The sequence below is a fragment of the Serinus canaria genome, chromosome 1A, assembly GCF_022539315.1.
Source record: "Serinus canaria isolate serCan28SL12 chromosome 1A, serCan2020, whole genome shotgun sequence".
NCBI classification, from domain to species: Eukaryota; Metazoa; Chordata; class Aves; order Passeriformes; family Fringillidae; genus Serinus; species Serinus canaria.
The window spans coordinates 19,059,451-19,080,363 of NC_066314.1; the positions used below are offsets into that span (position 1 = coordinate 19,059,451).

General features: G+C 38.1%; 2 protein-coding genes across 4 annotated transcripts in view; both read right to left on the reverse strand.

Moving 5' to 3' along the window:
- The window catches only part of IL17REL (interleukin 17 receptor E like), a 44,417-nt gene extending 30,371 nt beyond the window's left edge, over positions 1-14,046 (reverse strand). For all 3 annotated transcript variants that reach the window (XM_018910217.3, XM_050969760.1, XM_018910216.3), the window contains exon 1: positions 13,835-14,046. In XM_018910217.3, the coding sequence (XP_018765762.1) occupies positions 13,835-13,936 (102 nt within the window). In that variant the 5' untranslated portion in view covers positions 13,937-14,046. The remainder of the gene's footprint in view (positions 1-13,834) is intronic.
- HDAC10 (histone deacetylase 10) overlaps positions 1-20,913 on the reverse strand; it is a 480,741-nt gene that overhangs the window by 241,364 nt on the left and 218,464 nt on the right. The window lies entirely within an intron of this gene.

Consider the following 20,913-nt stretch of genomic DNA (forward strand, 5'->3'; position numbering starts at 1 on the left):
AAAAACTGGTGAAGCATCATTTTAAAATCGGTCAGGCTTTCATGTGCACTGCTGTGAGAGCCAAGGCTATTCCAGAAGACTTGTTGTCTGCTAGCACCAAACCTTTTAATTTCTTACATGACCACAATGTTTAGCTTCCACTGACTTCTGGTTGCACTCATTATCTTTTCACTTAAATAGATGCTTTCCACCCTGGAATTTACTTTCATTTGTCTGCAGCAAGTAATATACCTTCTCTCAGCTTTTTTGTGAGACTGTAAAAGCCAAGCTCTTTTACTCCTCTCCTTTAATAAACCAGATTTTCCTTCTTACTCTCATCCTTCTCAGCAGCTTCTTCTACTTCAATGTATCTGTCCAAATGGAGTAACCAGAACCATCCTTAGCTGTGAAAACATTGGGGTTCATTTTGTGCCTTCTAAAGTCTTATTGATCTTTGTCTCAGTTGGGAACACCACAATCATCCTCCACAACAGAGGGGGAGCTACTTACCCCTGCTGTGTAAACAATCCAGCAGCAGCTTTCCTTTCTTCAGCTGCTCACCCATTCAGTTCACACAGGGAGGAGCCTGCAGAGGCTGGTCCTTTAGAGTCCTCGATGATTTCTCATGGCCCCTAGTAAAAAACCTGGCCTGCCAGTGTGATCTCAATCACAGCCATAAGGAAAAGTTCTTTGAGCAGTGGACAGCCCCAGTGGAAGTTATATGCATCTCCACCATTCAAGAACATTGGATGGAAACAGAGAAGATTCAAAGCTCTAGCTGTATCAAAAGCTCCACAGATCATCAACAAATCACTGTAATTCCTTTCAGAGACACTCAGCCCCAGAAACTATCTAGGGATTACTTCATGGAGGAAAATAACTGAGTATGTTTTAGCTTTTTCCAGAGCTATTTTCATAAAGGCCATAATGCCTTTGCAATTTACACACCATTGATGCTGATGGGGACTGGAACCTCACAGAATTTTTCTCATTATGTTCTTAGAAAGCTCATTGCTGTATTTATCTTACCAAATGTATGGAAACAGAATTCTTTACAATAAAAGAAAGTGCAGTGATAACATAATGATTCCTGTCCCACTGAAAGAAGACTTAACTATATCATGGTCAAATATTTATACAAAAATTTGGAAGTGGGTGAAAAGGAAAAATAATAGACCTCCAAAACACACTTGGCAAGTGAATTAAATTGTGGTTACATTTACCAAGAACCAGAGAAATTGCAGAGATTAATATTTTTAATATGAAAATTTAGAACTATCAAAAATTTGTAGTTAGTACTGCTGATACAGTGCCCTCAAAAGACCTTTTCTCTAAAGGAGCATCAGTGTTTGTTTCGACATCAAGTGTAATTATTCTCATTGCCAAGGTAAAACTATGTTACTAATGACAGTTTTCAATTTTTGGCAAACCAGGAGGTTGTTCTTCAGCTTTTACTGACAATGTGGTGATCTGATACATGTGAGCAGCATGCAGGGGGATTAGCTAAGCCGGCATAGATGGAAACATTTGGACTGTTATCCATGCAGAAAAGAAATAGGCACCCAAACTTATGGCAAAGCATTATTTTGGACTATTTTAAACTACAAAAACACCTGGATGCTGCTGGATTGTTTTACAGAATGCGAAAAACAAAACATCTGTGTCACGTCTACACATTATCCAGCTTCAGGTCTTTTCTCTGTGTGTTCCAAGTGGAATGGAAAACATCCCATCACATTAGTGCAGTGCTGAATCTGAAAGAATAATTGCTACTGAGAAGTGGGATATCAAGCTCAGGCTCAGTACAGTGCTATTGAGGTCATGCACTTTTTGGATGAGAGCTGGCCTGAGTCTGGCAGAGCAAGGTAACATTGGGCTGAGTTGATGGGCTCTGAGCTCATCAGTGAAACAGCCATGAACAAACAGGGAAGACACAATTGTGTTTACTGAAGATTACTGACACTCTCCAGTAAGACTTCACAGGGATCTCAAGCAGAGACTGTTACCAATTATCATTGTACTACCTTCCATTTCACATGTAAGTGCAAAGGTACAGACCCTGTCTTCCACTACCTGCTCCCTGTCACAAGGCCAACAGCTCCATCACAGCTTAGCAGGATGGAGTGCAGGAGCATGTGACTAAGACCTTCAGCCCCCTTCGATTTTCATCCTTCTGTTTACGTGCCATTAGTCAGGTATAACAGAAATTTCTGTTTTCCCAGGCATATGCATTTCCTCTAGCACTGGCTGATGCAGAAGAATCCTGTTCTTATATTTTAACTGCACTGTTCCATATGTTATCAGTACTGTATGTGGCATATAATATCTTCTGGCTCTCACAGTGGCTACATGGCTGAATCCTTCTCACAGAGCAGAACAACTGGAAGACTCAGGAGCATATAGAACTCTTGGCAGTGACATACGTTTATCCTATAGGTGAATAGCCAGACAAAACAATATTGCTTTGAGGTCTCTCCACTGGGAAGAATATTCCCTGCTTCTAATTTTTTAAAATTAATTTTATTTAAAAGAAATGTTGAGATGCAAAAAAGGACCTAAATAAAAACCACTTGCTTTTAAATTTATTGGACCAAAGGGAGCTATGACTGTCTTAAATAAAAGCTGCCTGTTCCATTGTATGCTTCAGCTCCAGGACTGGAAGCAGAATTTGCTTGCAGCAAGAGTATGCGTTAACTTCTTTATTTTAGAAATTAAAAGAACCAACCAACCAAACAAGAAAAAAAAAAAAAAAAAAAGAAAAAGCGTCAATAATTTTGATGTCACGTTTCCTACACTATTAACACAAGTTGTTAACAAAACAGAATAGTGTACAATAGACACAGTAAAATTAAAATGTACTCTGTCGTACCGTCAGCTGGTATAAATCAGCACCATCCCATACACAGACTGTCAAAAATTTCAGACCACTCAGCTACATGAAAGGAGAACTAATCTACCAAATCAGCACTTCTAGTATAACAATGAGACAGGGACACTTTGACAGAGCATTAATTATTTCAATTACTTTCTGGAGATCTCATACAGTGGATGATAAAATGGAATCAAAGAAATGTAGGGTGGAAGGGGTTTCTGAAGGTCACCATGTCCAGCCTCCTGCTAGAATCAGTACTGTCACCACCACCAGATCAAGTCAGCAATTATTTTGGTCATTTCTTGAAAAACTGGAGGACACAGATTCCACAAGCCCTGCAGACAATCTTGAGGGTTGCTTTGAGGTTAGGATGCTATAATCATCTTTGTAGCACAAAACAGGCTACCAGAAAAAAGCTCCCTCAGCAAAACTGACAGAACTGAGACTAGCAGTCTCAGAGGTGACTGGAATCAGTGGGTTGTAAGATTGCCATACAAAAGAACAGAGAAGAAAGAAAAAAAATAGCAAGAATTCAAGTGAAGATTATGAGAAGATTCTCTCCAGTACAGAATTGCTCCTCCTGCTGATGGAGACAGTAATTATTTCGTTTGGAAATATGTATTTTTATTTTTGCCTGAAGATACTTTTCTATTCCAGTTACTGTCTTCTCATTTATCCTAACACTATTGCTCAGCAAAAAAGAAGATATACTGCAGGGCGTTGTTTTCCAGTGTTCTGGCATACACAGAAAAGCCCTCACTGTTTTACTCTAGGCAACTATTTTTTTAATATATGTCTAGAGTCAGTCCCAGGAGCAGTGCTCAGTGCTCAGCCGTACACTGTGAAATTTATAAATGAAAAATGCCTCGCTGCTCACATCCAGAAATTGTGGAAGACTTTGGTTGGGTGAGACACATTCCACTGATTTGAATGAACTGTGAATCTGATGCAAGTGAGGATACATTACTTTGCCTATTGTGGTGGGTTGCCCCTGGCTAGATGCCAGGTGCCCACCATAGTGACAGTGCCTCTGTCACTCCCTTCCACCACTGGACAGGGAATAAAGAATATAACAAAAGGCTCCTGGTTTGAGATAAAGAGAAGAAGAGATCATCCAGCAGTTGCCATCGCAGGCAAAATACATTCAGTTTGGGGAAATTAGTTTAATTTATTCCAAATTATAATCTGAGTAAGTTAATGTGAAAATAAAGAACAAACCTTAAAGCACCTTCCTCCCACGTCTCCCTTCTTCACAGACTCAACTTCACTCCTGATTTGTCCACCTGCTCCCCCTCAGCAGTTCAGGGGAACAAGGATGGGGGGCTGCAGTCAGCTCATCACACATCACGTTGCCATTGTCTCTGCCCTCCTCCCTTCTCAGGGAGAAGACTCCTTATGCTATTCCTCCTTCCCCTGCTCCAGCAAGGGGTCCCTCCCACAGGAGACAGACCTTACAAACTTCTCCTAAATAAATCCTTCTCATGGGCTTCTGTTCTTCATGAACTTTTCCAGAGTGGATCCCTTCCACAAGATGCAGTCCTTCAGGAGCAGACTGCTCCAGTGCAAGTCCCCCACAGGGTGACAAATCCTGCCAGCAAACCTGCGTGGCTCCTCTCTCCACAAGGCATAGGTCCTGCCAGGACTCCGCTCCAGTATGAGCTTCCCACAGGGTCCCAGTCTCCTTAAGGCATCCACCTGCTCCGTCAGGGGATAACAGAAAGCTGATATCCCAGAGGATGCCATCATCATCACTGATGGTCCCGACCTTGGCCAGTGGTGGGTCTGTCTTGGAGCTGGCTGGCAGCTTCTTACAGAAACCACCCCAGCCCAGCTACCAAAACTTCACAAAGCCAACACACCTATGCAAACATCAGCTTTGCCTATGAGAAAAGGGTCACATAATTTCCAAGTAAGGCAATTTCTCTGTGAGGATTTTGCATTAGTGGGTAGTGAAATACAGCAAAAGTTTTCAGCCATTTTCAAAAGGATTCAGTCAGCCAAATCTAAATGAGGGCTTGGGTACCTGAAATATAATTTAAGCAAACTGTGGTAATCTCAGCTCAGGACCGTGATCTATAACACCCAATGAATTGCCACACAACACTGGAGGCACTTAAGCTTATTAGACACATCCTTTTCTGATCTGAAATAGCCCTGGATGCATGCAATTTGGTGTTTAGTTTGTGACCAGAACACTGGATTGACCTCTAGCTCATGTCAGGGATAGCAGACACTCATAGTGAGACACATCCACATCACCCAGCATAGCAGGTGGCTGGAGTTTTAATAGTAACAGAGCAAAATTAACAAAGCTCAAGCCTCCTTCAAACTGTAAACATTACAAGAGGAAAGCAGACTATGGGCATTTTCCACCTTTTATACTCCAGCTTTCAAGTTCTTATCTCAAGGGACCACCAGGTTCAACAACCTCCTTAAACTGAAGCAGTTCTGAGCTGCCTGTTTGCCACACTGCCTGGTAAATGAGAGGGTTTCCCAGGCCTCCTGTCAGAGCAGTCAGAGTGTACAGTGGGGAAATAGAAGAATGCTGGTCTGAGTGAAGGACAGGGAAGACACAGTGAAAATTTTAAGCTGAGTTTTTTGAGTGCTTTCAATATTCACATGGGAGATCTGTTTCCTCTTATGTTTTATTCTAAGCAGTGACCAGAAAACAAACCAGAAACCGAAACTTTGAAAGAGTAGCTCTCAGCAGCTGCTCCACAAAAGAAAATCTTCTTTGTGGAAGAGAGTTTTCACAAAGAAAATTTCACTCATAACTCAGGTTTGTGGTCTCTAGACAGTGGAGATCAGACTAACTGGGTGCTTAACTCTTTCCCTTGCCTTTCCTGATGCAGCACCATGCTGAGTATGCAGGTTTCTCATACTGCCCTGACAAGACTCTAATGCTTTTTCATTATCTCCACTGAGTCTACATTTAATAACCTAAAACCACAGGAACACAGCAGCATCACAAAATGGGTGAATGTTGTAGACACTCCCCTGAAATGTTGGAGGTGCAGGAACTTAAAAAATAATTTTCTGACCGTGCCATCATGGATCACAAACTCATAGTAAAATTTAGAACAACATAGCACACCAGGCAAAAATTTCTTACAACAATTCCAAGACTTTGGAGGCCACATTTCAGGGCTGAGACTCCCTTCAAAGCAGGAGCACATGTTTCTGGGTTTTGCAGCTCTGATTAAAATGATGTTTCTCCCTCTTCTCCTTAAACAGAAGAAAATTTCAAATTTAAATAATCATGGAACTACCCCTGATTATATCTCTTCCAGATGAGAAGTCATTTTTAATGCTGACTTTGGTTTTATTTTAGCCTTAGCTTGTTATGTTGTGTGAGGATGTAAGGCCATACAAATGATCCCACAGGACATGGTAGAAGCCATGGTGGTCTCAGATGACTGTCCTGGGAGGCTTCTGCATTCCTTCCTGTGCCACAGCATCAGTTAAGGAACTGCTTCTATTAAAGACAATGCTAAACATTCCTGATTGGCTCTAAAAGTGCTTGCTTGAGTAACAGAAAAATTCTAGCCACAACAAGATGAGGGAAATCTTAGTACATGAAATTTTTTTCAGCTGTATTCTTGAAAATTTTTGAGAGAGAACTTTTTCCTGGCTATTCATATTTCTATTATTATGATGTCTGAAAGTCTGAATCCTGCATCAGAAACCCTATACCAGAATTCCAAAATACATGCCTTTGCTCTCCCATCAAGAGCAAGAACAGCCAAAAACCCCTTTCCCTGAAAGAATTAGCTGTGTGAATACATGAGAAATTTAAAACATTCAAGATTTACTGTGTAGAGAAAGCCTACTGAAAATATCTAGTGTGTGTTGTAGCTGAAACATTTGCAGTGTGAGATAATTTATAGAGAAGCTAGTTAAATATAAATTTGGAAAATTTAAAGAGAAATAAATAATATCCAATACAAATGATTATTTGAAATGTTATTACATATGTCTATTTCTCAAAAATTTTACTAATCATAATTTAATGGGGTTAATCATAATTTTGTGGGGGTATGGGGAAGGGGGAAAAAAATCTCTGTAATAATCACTTAGTTTACCTTTTTATAATGTATCCTCCTTGTACTGTAGCTGCTAAACTTAGCACAGGGAAATTAAAGGAGGCACAGGTCAAAGAGAAGGGCTTCCAAAGTAGTATCCTACTAATTTTACAACAGCTAAATAAACCCATTAGTGTTCACTACTTTCATATGTTGCTTTACACTATGTCTCATTTTTAATGATAGCACTAACTGAAAATCACCTATGCCATACATTTGCTTGAAAACTGTATGTGATTTTTAATCTCTAAGTGGAAGAGAAAATAAGCTACAAAGGCAGACTGAATGGTAACACAGATATGACCATGCTCTAAAAATTATTCTATTGTATCACATATAAACACAATATGCTGAAAGTGAGGGAGGAAAACCCCAAAGAACAGATATTACTTTTCAAAACTGAGCATGAAGCATCACACTATAATGGTAACTGCAACTATGAAAAATTGCCACAAAGACGTCAAAATACAAAAAGCAATGGAGAAAAATCACTGCAGTCATAGAAAAAAGAACAGCATGTCGGGGAGATGAGGAAGTGGGGAAAAGATGAAGGAAGTTTGCATATGTAGGGATAAAAGGGAAAAATAAAACTGGATATAGAAAATCCTTAACTGCAATAAATTCTATTTCCTCAAAGTTTTTCCAAGAAAAGACAATGAATGTACATCTAGTACTGTATAGTGTTGTTTATGTGATTCATACTCTCTGAAAATATGCAGACAAGTAGAGGCAATAGAAAGACAAACAGTTTTCCAGAAATTATTGAAATTTACCACACTTATTCAAAGAAACTATGTTGAAACATTTCCTTGCAAGAGAAAGACCCACAGGTAATTTGCAAATTAAAACTAAAGCTCTCTTCAGTTTTGCTTAGACACTTCCTGAATGAGATTGCATGTCCCATACAGTTTTCATGGTGAGTCCTATATTTTGCATGCTGGAAGGATAAGACATGCCCTAGAGCAGAACAGGTCTTTGGCTCTGCTAACTGTTCCAAATGATTAAGGCAAATATTGTTTGAAGGACCATCTGTAGATCCCTAAAAGAGAAGAGGATGAATGAATGAAAGCAGAGATACTTGTCTTAAAAAAACTCAATATGACATCTACTCTACATTTCTGCCTGAGGGAGAAAGACCATTATCTGAGACATATGTGAGCTACATTGGACATATCTTGGTTATATTTTCTTAGAGTGTGTGTGGAGAGCTCTACAAGCTCCACAGACAATCTATCCCAGTGCTCAGCATCACTGGTTACTGTGATTTTCCAGTCTGTTCATAACCTTAGAAAATTCTGACCCATTGAATTGCTATGGTTGTGAAAGCAGGGGTAGTGCTGTGATGTGTCTGTATCACTACTGAGTATACATTAAGTTATTGGTTCCATGATCATTCCCAGACAAGTAGTTCAGAGTTGGTCTGAAATTTCCTCAGCAACACTGCAGTTTGGGGTATACTTTCTGGTTTGTATTTTTAAGATGGCAAATAATTTCCTGGTTTTCAAAGAATAGCCAATAAATGTTAACAAAATCAGGAAAAAAATTATAAGGAAATACATTTTTCTGACAGTATGAATACTAAGAAAACATCTGAAACAGGTTGGTATATAAAACCTAGGGATTTCTTCTGGGGATAATGGTAACAAAACTCATAGGACTTCAAATCCTGGTTTGAACAACCACCAAGCCACAAAACAGCACAGGGAAACTTATGGCTCCCAGAAATCAATTTCTTTATTTTTAGGTCAAGATGGGAGGAAACTCCTTTATTAGGTCCAAATTAGTCATGCATCCATCCATCCCTCCATCAGCAAAGCCTAGTATTTCAATGCTGAGCCAAAAAGCCTGGAGAGCATCCAAACCTATCCTTAGAAAGAAGTCTTTTAAACCTCTTTTGGTCCTTCTCGTTTTTGATCATCCCTGGTGGCTCTCTCCTATGCACAGGCATCCTGCCAGGAGAGGAATAATGAAGTAGTATAAACCAACATGACAATCTAATAGGTACACCACTGCCAGCTCCACAAAAGTACAAATTAAACTATTCCTAGACCTTACTGCAAGAATTCCAGCTAGGTCACACCATGTGGTCTCATTAAAGTTATTACCACTCCTAGAAAACCTGTCCCACCCAGATTTGATCAAATCACAAGTAATTTTCCAACTGCAAAGCAATCAGATGGCTGTGGAAAGCACCTACTTCCAAGTCTCAATACCCACTACTTAGTTTTGTGTCCACATGGAGCTGAAGGACAGATCAGATCCCTAAGATTAGGACTGAGAGAGATTTGTAAGCTAAAATTCACTGCCAATAATGAAGGCCAGCTGCTCCCATCTTCTGCTGAGCTTGCTTATATATCCCTGTTTGGGTTTATCAAATATGTGTCTCCTGCTATTTGCAGGAGATTTATACTTATTGCACATAGTGATGCTGATGTCTAGTGGTGAAGCTTCCAGCACTGCCTTGTGTTTCAGTTCCAAGACACTTTGTCAGGTACAGTTCCAACACCTGTTAAGTCTGTGCCCTCAACTTTCATGACTTGTATTCTGTGCTTGCTATTCCACTGGCTAGTCTCTTTCCAGACCTGGCAACCTTCTTCTGGAGTTCCTGAGGAAGAGAGAAGGGAAAAAGCCCAAAAGCTACCACTGCATTTTTTTGCCAGTTCTGAATTGCAGAGCTTTCTCCATCTCCACCTCTCATCTAGGAGCTGGTGGTACATGCTGTAACACTGAGGAACACTGCAGTAAGTCCTTGTTTGTACCTGCCACTGTCTGTTTCCTTCTCAAGGGAAGAGGAAATGTTACAGCACCCAACCAGTGGCAAAGGACACAACATGAAGTTGTCTTATATCATTGCCAAGATATTTTTGACCCAAAGAGCAAATGTGAAACACAGTCTAAGAGAAAAGAGACCCAAATGTGCTAAATTGCAGCTCTTCTAAGCACCAGCAGAGGAGACAAGCAAAAATACCTAAGCAAATGGGTTAATATCACTCTAATACAATGACTCAATATGATCGAGCCCCTGAAGTGTTAACTAATGAGTACTTAATTCATAATTACAGTATTCAAAGCAGTTAATGAAAACATATAATTAAGACACATCAGAAAGGAAGGTCAGCACTCTTGTACTTGTGAAAACCAGAGAAATTATATAACTTGAAGAGAGCTAGACAAGTGGATTGGTGACAGGCAGAGAAGTAGACGCCAGGCTTTCTGTCTAGGGCATGCTCTCGTGGATTGTACTGCACCTCAGCAAATATTAGCAAAGGATATGCTTATATTTTATGCATCTCTTTCAGTCATCAGATATATCAATGCATTCCCAAAAAAGTCTGTGTTGAATTGTATTCCTATGATGAGATTTCATGACGTATCTCTCTCACTCACCCTGAGGAAGCCAGGTCTGATCAGTCTCTTTAACATTTGCCATGTCCAAAATTATGTTTTCAATCAGATTTTAGAGGGTGACTGAATTATGTCACTCACATTGTCATGTCCATTTTCTAGAGCTTGGGATCACTTTTAAAATACAAATTGCTTAATAATGAACAAAGAATAGCAGTTTATGTCAGCTGACTTTGTGGACTAAGGGCTATACCATATCACTGATTTTGCAGTGTTAGTATTCAGCAAAAATTGACTGATCCACAGTATAAATATCCAGTAAAGAAACACCATGTGTTTTAATTATGAATAGCAGGAACAAGCAGCAGTTATGTATCAAGGATTTGCTGCCAACAACCTTTATAATTAGAGGGAAATCCCAGATTCAGTTTAGTGCTTCCTTCTTTATCCATAGACTTCAAAACATTACTGCATTAAATAGCAGACAATACAAATAATATTTCATAGTGTTCTGGGAGTGTTTTTTTAATGCAGTGCTCTTGATCTTTACCAGCTGTTGAATCAAATTTGGCATAAGCCTATTTCTTTGTGTACAGCCTGCAAACAATGTGGATTGTAAAATGAGTAGGGCACAAACTCAATTTCAATGTAGGCTGGGATTCCCCTATGCTTTTACAGGGAAACTTGGTTGATAACTGTGTTTGCTATTGGGTGAGGCATGGAGACCATTCCCATAAGCACTTAATCTTTGAATACTAGAATATCAGGTGAGCTCTAAAGCCAAGCTATTAAAATAAAGAAGAAATAAATCATAACACATAATAAAAGCTTAGTTGTTTATTTGCCATCATTCAACACACAGCTGTATATTTTTCATACTGTTTAAAATTTTAGGTAATACTGGCATAAACATCCAATGTTCTTCTTTTTTTTTTTCTTTCCTGTACTGAACAGATGCACAATTTGTGTCACAGTAATGAAACCTGAATATTGCCTTACACAAGGTAATGCAAGGATATCTTGCTGGACACCCATGGTAAAGTAAAAATAATTCATAAAGTTGTGATAACAGATCAACGCAGATGTTTTGCAAGTCATATGCCTTAAAATAGTTATGTCACTATTTGCCTCCTAAGTACAACCAGTGCTTTACCCTGATAAGAAGTACCCATGGAGGTCAAAACTGCTCACAAATATCTAGTGGACACAGCCACACTAAAATCTAGTCTACTGGTCAAACTCAACAGTTTCAGTTATTAAACCTGCTAAAAAAATTCTGACAATACCCATAGTCTGAAAAATGCAGAAAAATGCAAATTATTGTTTTTCATATTCCTTGCCTTATAAAGAACCACACAGCTTCAAGTTTGAATGCAAAAGAGAAATTTACTGTACAAACTTCTGGGAAAATTTTATAAGGAAAAAAAATTCTATGATATTCACTTGTAACAACAGCGGCTGCAGAAATCTCTGATAATTTAAAAATGACAATATCTCATTATCACATTAAGGAAAATGCTAGAAATAAGTCATTGATTCTCTACTTTTTGATCTGATGTGCTATAGCAGAAGGGAGCACACACATATTTCATACAGACAAAGGCAAACTGTAACCCCTGACTAGTGCCCCTATGAATAACACATCATGGGGCAGACTGACTGCTCTCTTTTAGAATAACTCATGAGAAGGATTGAGCCCACAAATCATGGTCAGTTATGCAAAGAAATAATTTCAAATAAAATAATTTCAAAGGAAAAGAAGGAAGTTTCCTCTAATAAGCTAGTCATGAGATTCGAAAGTTCATGTCACTAAAGTGCTTTGTACTAGATTGAAAATGCTATGCTGGCAGTAATTTATCCTGTTGAGATCATTGTTTTTCCCTCAGAGAAAACATTTTTGTCTTAAAAAGTCATTAATGCATTCAAGATTCTACTGAATACAACTAGCAGAAACATCACATACAGAACATGAACTGAATCCTGTCCCTAATATCAAAAATGATTGATTGATTGATTCTGCTATAATGGAAACAATGTATTTCCCCTGTAAATAAGAAAAATAAAACACACCTTTCTCAGTTAATCAATCTTCAGTATTGGAAAAGTGTAAGACACACTCTTGAAGGTAGAGAAAGGGATCCAGTTTGCCAAACCTCAGGGTTGTGTCTAGAGGCAATTAGTGAATCAGTCTTCATAATATACATACCTAAGGTTTGACAAAGAAAGACACCCTTTAGGGTTCCCAGAGGTAAATCCTATCCCCTAGAGTGAAACCCATCAAAAAAGGTTGAGATTGAATTTTACATGCTGAATCTGATAGTTCTACACTCTTTGGAGGAATAAATTCGAATAACAAATCATTTCTATTTTAATGAATTCTGAGTACTCTTATTGCAGCAGACCAAGGAGCATAAATTATTTAAAATACATGTGTATTTGCATTCATGAATATAAGTACATAAAAATTCTTGAAAAGTATTTGGGTACATTTAGAGATTAATCTCTTATGGCTATATTTTATTATTCTAAAAACATCTAATAGATAGAGACTACAGAATTTGAATACAGGAACATTAATAGTACATGAATATTTAAATATAGAGAGGGCTTTTTTTGCTCAGTCTAGTATTTTATAAGGATCTTTATTCCTACTGTTTTTCTATTATACAATATTAAATATAAAATAAATTACTTTAATATAAACTAACTTAATATCTGGGGCGTACCACCATATTTAAACAATCTTTAGACTGTCTCACTGGTTGTCCCAAGTACTGACATGTTCAAGCAGAAGTTTATACAGATAGCCAAATTCTTTCATAATATCAATTTCCTTTCTCTGTAGCCAGTACACAGTTATCATCCTCCACTAAGCCTAAAAGTCAGACTGCCTATTATTTAATCTCTTTTTATTTAAATTAATCTTCCAATGTAATCTATCTAAGTTTACAATTTCAGAATGCCAAGAAGAGCAGAATATCTCCATACTGCCCCTTTGCGGGGATATTTGGAATCGTACAAACCCAAAGCTACTAAAGAGACGGTATGGTTCACATCTCTCTCATGCACATACAGAAGTCATTAAATTTAATACTGGTTACATTCAAACCACAAAATGAAAAACATGTTTTACTCTTTCTCATGCTTAATTCATTTATTCACAGCAAATTCAGTGTTTCATATATTCCTAACATAATTAGCAATTTCTGAAACCTCTCATTCCTCCTTCTCAGATCTCTTTGACACCACTGCTGTTGTAAAAACTGACTCTGGAAAAGTAATGAATATTAACAAAATCTTTTTTTTCAAATACAAAAGACAGATTTTAAACTAACAGCAGCAGTTGCAAACAGCATAAAGATGCATTTTCCTACCCCTTTTCAGAGTAATTTTTGCCACTTTGGATACTTAATTCAGAATGACAGGAATATAAAGTGAATGTTCAGGACAGCTGAAATATTTTTCCCTTTTTGCTTTCTTGCCTTTCCTACAATTACTTTGGTAGCATATAACTACTATATTAATAGACAGCAAATTGGAACAAGTAAGAGATTACCTGAGAACATGAAAGTCCACATTCTTCAATCCTGGGAATAATCTGACAATCAGTACTCCAAAATAGAATTATTAGAAGGATCTGCACATAAGTACTTATCATTCTAAATTGAAAAAAAATACAAAAAGCAAAACCTCAGAGGAAACCTTCTACTCTGACAATTCTCCCTCTCGTGCCAAAACTTTAATATGAATTTTAGTCCCTCCCACAGCACCTCTGAGCTCCTCCCTCTAAAACTTTCCAAAGACAGAAAATTGCTAGTTCTGGGAAATATAAAGCATGCTCAACTAATTTCGTATGTTCCAAACTAAAAAATAGGAAACAGTGATTTCTGACAATCACAGTAAAAACCTCTTCCTTCTGGATTTCATCACATCAGCATTAGACCAGTTTCAACAGATTTCTTTTCTTTAAGTTCCATATGTAAATGCGAATTTTGCTTCTAGAGTGATGTACCAGACAAGTTCATGGGTATTCAAATGCAGTCTTATTTTTCTGGTTTTCTAGTGCTTTCAATGAGAAGAAAATCAGCTTTGCCAAGGTGGGTGGTCTTGGAAGACTAGTTTCCTCTTTTTCATCAGCAGGCATACCAGATTCTTTCACCCTAGAAATCTGAGCCTTGAAATTTTTCCCACTATTATCTAATTGTATCAATAGAAGCATCTTGTTCTGTAGCCTATCTCCAGCTTTGGAAATATGCATGTTTTTTCAAAGCTCAACACCACCAACTCTGAAAGCAGGGTAGGAGTGAGTCACAGTACCTCAATACCTGTTAGCATAACAGAATGCCCAGGAATGCCTCTCAGGGTGCTATGTTTCACACAGTCCCACTACCCTTTGTAAGGAACAAGTATTTCAAAAGCACACTGGAGACTACATGTGACATGCCTAAGGGGAATAGGGAGTTTTCCCCCACAGAGAGGGCTTGCTCACCACTGAGAGATGTCTTTCAGTAGGACAGTGCCAGGGCCCAAGTACTCAGTGCTCTTACAAAACCCTTTACATCAGTTACAGTGGGGCATATACAAGTAACAGCATCTGCTAGGATCTCTGGCTTTACATGTAAAATACAATGTCTCCTCTGCCAATGTATCTACTGTACTTGTATTTTAGATACTTCATGAGAGTCCAGTTTGCCAGTTTTCCAAGAGGACTTTATTTTTTAGATAAGCAGCATCAATTACCATACTGAATTAAAATGTTTTGGTTAAAAAACAACAATTAAATTTTGTCATCTTATTGAAACTTGGACATTAAGGAGTTAATGTGTTGCTATGCCTCAAACACTGATGGCCACTCAAGCAGACAGGTTAGAACAGGTGGTGGCTGGGTGGCTGGAAAGGGGGGCCCTGCAGAGGTAGGGCAGCACCTTTCTGGGGCCCACTTCCCTGTTCTGGTCCATGGTGACCACATAAAGCACAGAGGGGATAACAGGAAGGAGTCAGGAGCTATTGAGAAAGGGTCAGTCCAGAAGGCGTGGATTGAGACCACCAAAATACCTTCAAAACTCCCTGGCCCATTACCAAATAGGTCCAGAAAAACTTTCATCATGGGCATCAAGGAATCCTGAGTACTCACAGAAGAGGGATGTGACACATCTATGCACAAAAATACTCAAGATTAAAAATCTGCCCAGTCAACTCTCCTGTGCCGAAGAGCATCAGAGGATGCTTAGAAAAAATAAGAAAGAAGTTAAATATCCTACTTCCATGGATTATTTTAACATGTATGCTGACAAGTTCCAATGACATGGATCTTACAGATCCAAAAGCCACATGCACATCACTGATTTTAATAGCTGCTTCTGGAACTTTCTTAAATGTATTTGTAAAACAACACTTTGCATCTATTTATCCTTTTGGTTTTCAAATCTTCTTGGAGCCATGAATGGTACAATTCACCTGTCTTTATTTTCTTTGTTTGGATTTTAAAACTGCTTCCAAAAGCTTGTAGCTTTAAAAAATACAGAATATCCATTTTCATCTCACCTTTGCAAAATTGTCACAGCTGTATTGTTTTCCAGCATACCTCCCTTATATTTTCTACAGTAAGTAGTATACCTTTTCATTTTCACTATACCCTTTTGTAAGATGAGGGTCCTGCAGACAATATTCAGGAGTGAGCAGTTCAAGGATGTTTTACTCTCTAGCAACTGCCATTTTGACTCTCTTTAGTGTATAATTTACCTCCAGTTTCCACAGAAGTTAACGGTGTGATTCACCTTAAGAAATTTTATTCTCTTACTGTTTCTGGTATTTCTTAGGGCACCTCTGTCACATTCTGAATAAATAGCACAGATCTAACAGTGTACTCTTTCTATGCAGGAGCTGTGTTTCAGTCAAGACAGTTTCTGCCTGGACTGAAGCTGTAATTAAGTTCAACAGGCAACAACTTTATCAACTTTATTGTTATTTTCTTAATTTTAGACTTTTTTTTAAATCATGTCTAAACTAGCTACTTTACTGTTCCTGCATAATTTTTATCCTGGAATTACTGTGTTCATCCACTGTTTATATTACATCAGGTTTCAGAACTCCCATTAAGATTCTCACAAAAAGCTGGACAGTATAATTGACACATGCCACATTTTTTGAGAACTATCAGTTATGTAGAAGCATTGATGCGTTTGAAATTTACAGGGACAATATCTCTTGGGCTCTCTGTTCAAATAGGACCCTAATTCTTGATTATAATTTTGAAAATAATTTCTTTATAACAGACGTCTTTTAGTCCTTGTTAGATACTATACCTTACCTATATTTTAATCCACATTTTTCTTTAGCCTGACACTTTCATTATTTTATCCCTGAAGAATGGATGATAGCAAAAGATACTGTTCTGTTTCTACCAATGATCCCTCCATCTTCAGAAAAAAGACTCTTTAAAAACCCTTAACAGGAACGGCCTCCTTTTGCACTTTGGTAATACAGATATTTTGCACCCTAAATCTTTATTAGAGCACTGGTCAAGAACACAGAAAAGCCAGAATCTAAACATTTCACATTCCAAGAAGGTTTGAGTCCAAATCTTACACATTTTCGATGGTAGCTTGGTGGTTCAGGGTGTTTTTTAATAAAATGCACAGGATGACCTCAGAGTACAGAGTGAAATCCAGTATTTTGCATTCCCCATTTTCTCTTGGGTGAAGTTTGATGTCTGGACCATCAGCTCAGGTACTTTTTTCTTAATTAGTCAAGTATGCTTGGGTACACACTTGGCCCCCTTCAAAACAGAAAATCATTCCCCACTGGTCAAGTTTGTACAGGAAACATTTGAAAATGAAAGTTAGGACAGATGTATCACCAGACATATCTAAACAGCCAGAAATGGATTTTGTGACCTGATGTGTTGGGAGTTTAAGCACAGAACTCAAAGAGATTTTTGCTTTGGCTACATTACTTTTTGACTTTGTTAAATTAACCTCAATGTCTATGCTGGAAGGCATGTCACTGTCACATCCATGTTGGAGAAATCCCAGCCTTCTGTGCAGCACAATAGCCACATTCACACTACATTTTGCAAGAGGATCCTGTGACATATCACTATGTTCTTCCCAGTTTCACCAACACAGGCACACATACAATGCTGTAACAGTCCTCTGGCTATTATTTTAACTCTGTGTGCAGTTGTATTGCCTGCTCCAAGCAACAGACATTGTGCCTCCAGACCACTTACATCAACCATAAGACATTATAACTTGAACAGCTTCTTGTCATGTCCAGCATGCTCTGGAGTGGAGCTACAGTCATCACAACAAAATACTCACAAGGGATTCAGAGCTGCTTGGGAACTGCACTTTTCTGGGATTGTGCCTGTATCTCCTGTCCAGAGTGAGCCTGTGCAGCCAGAGCAGGTGCACAGCAGAGGTACCAGCAGGGCACCTATACCCCAGAGAGACACAAGACAGGCTGGTGAACCACAAGCTGCCCAGTACTGTACTCAACAAGTTACTGACTCACACTCTGAAGACAACCACTACTCTTTTCATCTGTGTGATTCAAGGGGACCCTTACTCTCCCCCACCCACCATCCCTTTCCTTCAAGAGGCATTCAGCAGTGACAGCAAACATATGCAGCACCTTAGGTGCACTGCTTACAGCCCAGGCACTACCCACAGTTGCTGAAGACTTTCTTTTCCTAAGATTAGAATCATACAATCATAAAGTGGTTTGGGCTAGAAGGGAATTCTAAAGATAATCTAGTTCCAAACTAGGTTGCTGAAAGTCCCATGCATTATTAAAGAAATAAAATAAAGAAAATGTCTTTTTAAATTATTAAAGAAAATCATTTTAGGCGCCTCTGAAATTATTAATAAAATTATTGAAGAAGAAAACTAAAAACTTGAGTGTTCAAAAAAATCTATTTCGAAAAAAGTAAAAGAATAATAAAAAATAAAGCATATTCACAATTCTCCAAAATTTTTGTGGCCAATCTATACTTTTATGAATTTAAAGCTCAGAGAAACTGGAATTATTAGCACATGTGGAGGGGTTGCAACTAAAAGTAAATAATTCATGCACCATATGCATGCACACAATTTATTTTTTTCAGGAGATGCTTCAGTCTGCTTTTTTTCATTTTACCCAGCTAAATTTTTCTTTTTTTAAGCTAGGAACCTAACTTCTGGTATAAGCTAAGCAGTTGGCCATGGCATTAATTCTAGTGATACCCAGCAAGGCAGGAAATGGCACATTTCCAAGCAGAAACCCTTCTAACATGGCACATAGACATTTACCTCACCAGGCTGACCTCAGAGAGGGATATGATTTTTGTCCTTTGAACAGGCTTTCTAGCTGTGCTGTGGAAACAGATCATCTACCAGTAGACCCTAATTAAAGCTTCCAGCTAACAAGATTTACTCTGTGTCAAACATCAATACAAAAAGTCCTTTGCTAAAGAAGGGCATATGGGTGGGGGTGTTGTTTTGAGTTACAAAAACATTGACACACGAGTGAGATTTACAGTGAAACTTTCTCTGCCTGAGAGATGCTTTTCATGTCAGCAGCACAAATTACATTAATTACAATTTTAAAAGCCTGCCTCTTACCTCCATGACTTTTCTTCTTACAGGGTATGAGAAAATTCAGCCTCCAGAGAGGTATCCAAGGTGGGGCTCCTAGTTTACCAGGCATGCAGGGAGAAGTCCTGCACCTGCTAGATTGTCTCGTCTCTGCTGTGCTGAACAGAGCAGGAAGGAAGCCATGGCCAGGCAGGGAGGCCTGGGATGTTCATCTTCAATGGAAAGCAGAATCTATGGCTGGCAGCTCTATTACAACCTCTTTTTTTATTCCCATCTATTCCTCACCCTTGTTAATCTAAGATGACTAAAAATAGATACACTCATATATCTTTATTACTCAGGGTCAATCCAAATTTTAACTCAATCATCCTCTTTACCCTATTTAGTTTTTCTCTTTCTTTTTGATGAGTGATATTTTCTTCACTTCTTATTAAGACACTTTAGTTCCCCAAGAGAAATGCAAATATCTCCTGTTATATGTGCTTTGTTCCTTCATAGTCACTCCGGACAGCAAAAATAATTTTTAAAAAAATCAGGAGCTGTTTAAAATCCTCTCACTCTTTAGAAGAGAGCACCTCAAGCCATTTGACTCAAAAGGAAGGTAAAGTGCCTTTTTCTGCTTTCTTGGTATAAGCATTTTGTGGAAAGGAAATTCCATCAGCTGTGCAACTTCTCTTAATTTCTTTTCCCACCTAAATCATTCACAAAAGTAATATCTACTTATATCTAACCTGGATAACTAAAGCCAATCTTCACTTGACAGAAAATAGAGATAACCTCTTAAAGATACAGATTCAGTTAAACAAAGTATTTTTTCACATAAAGTAAAACAAACCATTAAGGAAACAGTTATGTTACATTCACACTATTCTACATATTAATATCTTTAACTTTAAAAGATTCATTAAGAACTTCTACATTGTCTATAGTCTTTTTCCAGTTTCATGCATGAGATTTAGAAAGTTAGATGTTTATTTTTAGGTAGAACTGTAACTATTTCTTTACAACTTTCAAAAAAATAGTGTACCATCAACATGCCTTTTCCTACTTGTAAATTTTGTAGGATTGTAGAAGATATACAATAAATTATCTGTTACGTTGAGAGAATGTTCACACAAGTACCACCAGTACAGACATGAAATTTTGCAAAATTTAAGAAACAGCAGCTGCAGCCTGTGGTTGTTGATGTAGTAGTCTGGATCAAAAGCACACCCTATTATTTTTAGGTGGATGGGGAGGTTGCTGTATACGTGCTCTCAAAAAGCACTGCTCTAAATTTCAATGAGTACCTTCTATGTATTTAAATCCCAGAATAACAGTCAGCTTTCCCAAAATGAAAAGAAACATGCATGCATACCTGAAAGGCTCCACACACTACACACCCTTCTCTCTTTCTTTCCCCTTCTCAAATGCAAAGTTAAGCTTTGCAGCATGCAAAGCTGAACAACTGACCTGAGTTATTTGAGATTTTTAAAAAATGAACTTCAAAGTCTATAACCTCTCAAAACCCAACAATAAAACACCAAAAACAGGAAAAAAATAACCTCCCCACTTTGTCAGCAGCTATCACCCTGGTTACCCCAGAATTCCAATTAACCTGGAAATTCTAATAGAGTTTGAAATCTAGCCAATCGTACCCATAGTTCAGCTACAAGAAAAGGTCATCTGTATGGGGGATGTCCCTTGTTTCAGGGCAGCTCAGTTGCATAGGTCTTAAAGATAGTTAGAAAAATAAATAAATTAAAAGTAGTATATCTAAACATTAAAAAAAAACCAAAAAAAAAAACCACTTTCAATATCTCCTGTTGTTTGGCCAGTTGCTTCTGTTTGTTGGATGTTTTAGTTCTGGCTAGCAGCTTATTTGTCCCAGCACTCAGAAAAAGCCTCTCCTCCTTTTAATAGTCCAGAAATTGAAGCTTAATGGGAAAGAGTATTTTGTTGTCACTTCTCAGATTAGAATATCAATCCACATTCTCAAGTTTCCACATAATAAAGACTTTTATTTATATAAAAGCAATAAGATGCAGAACACTTTACAACTCCTACAAAAGTGAAGTAT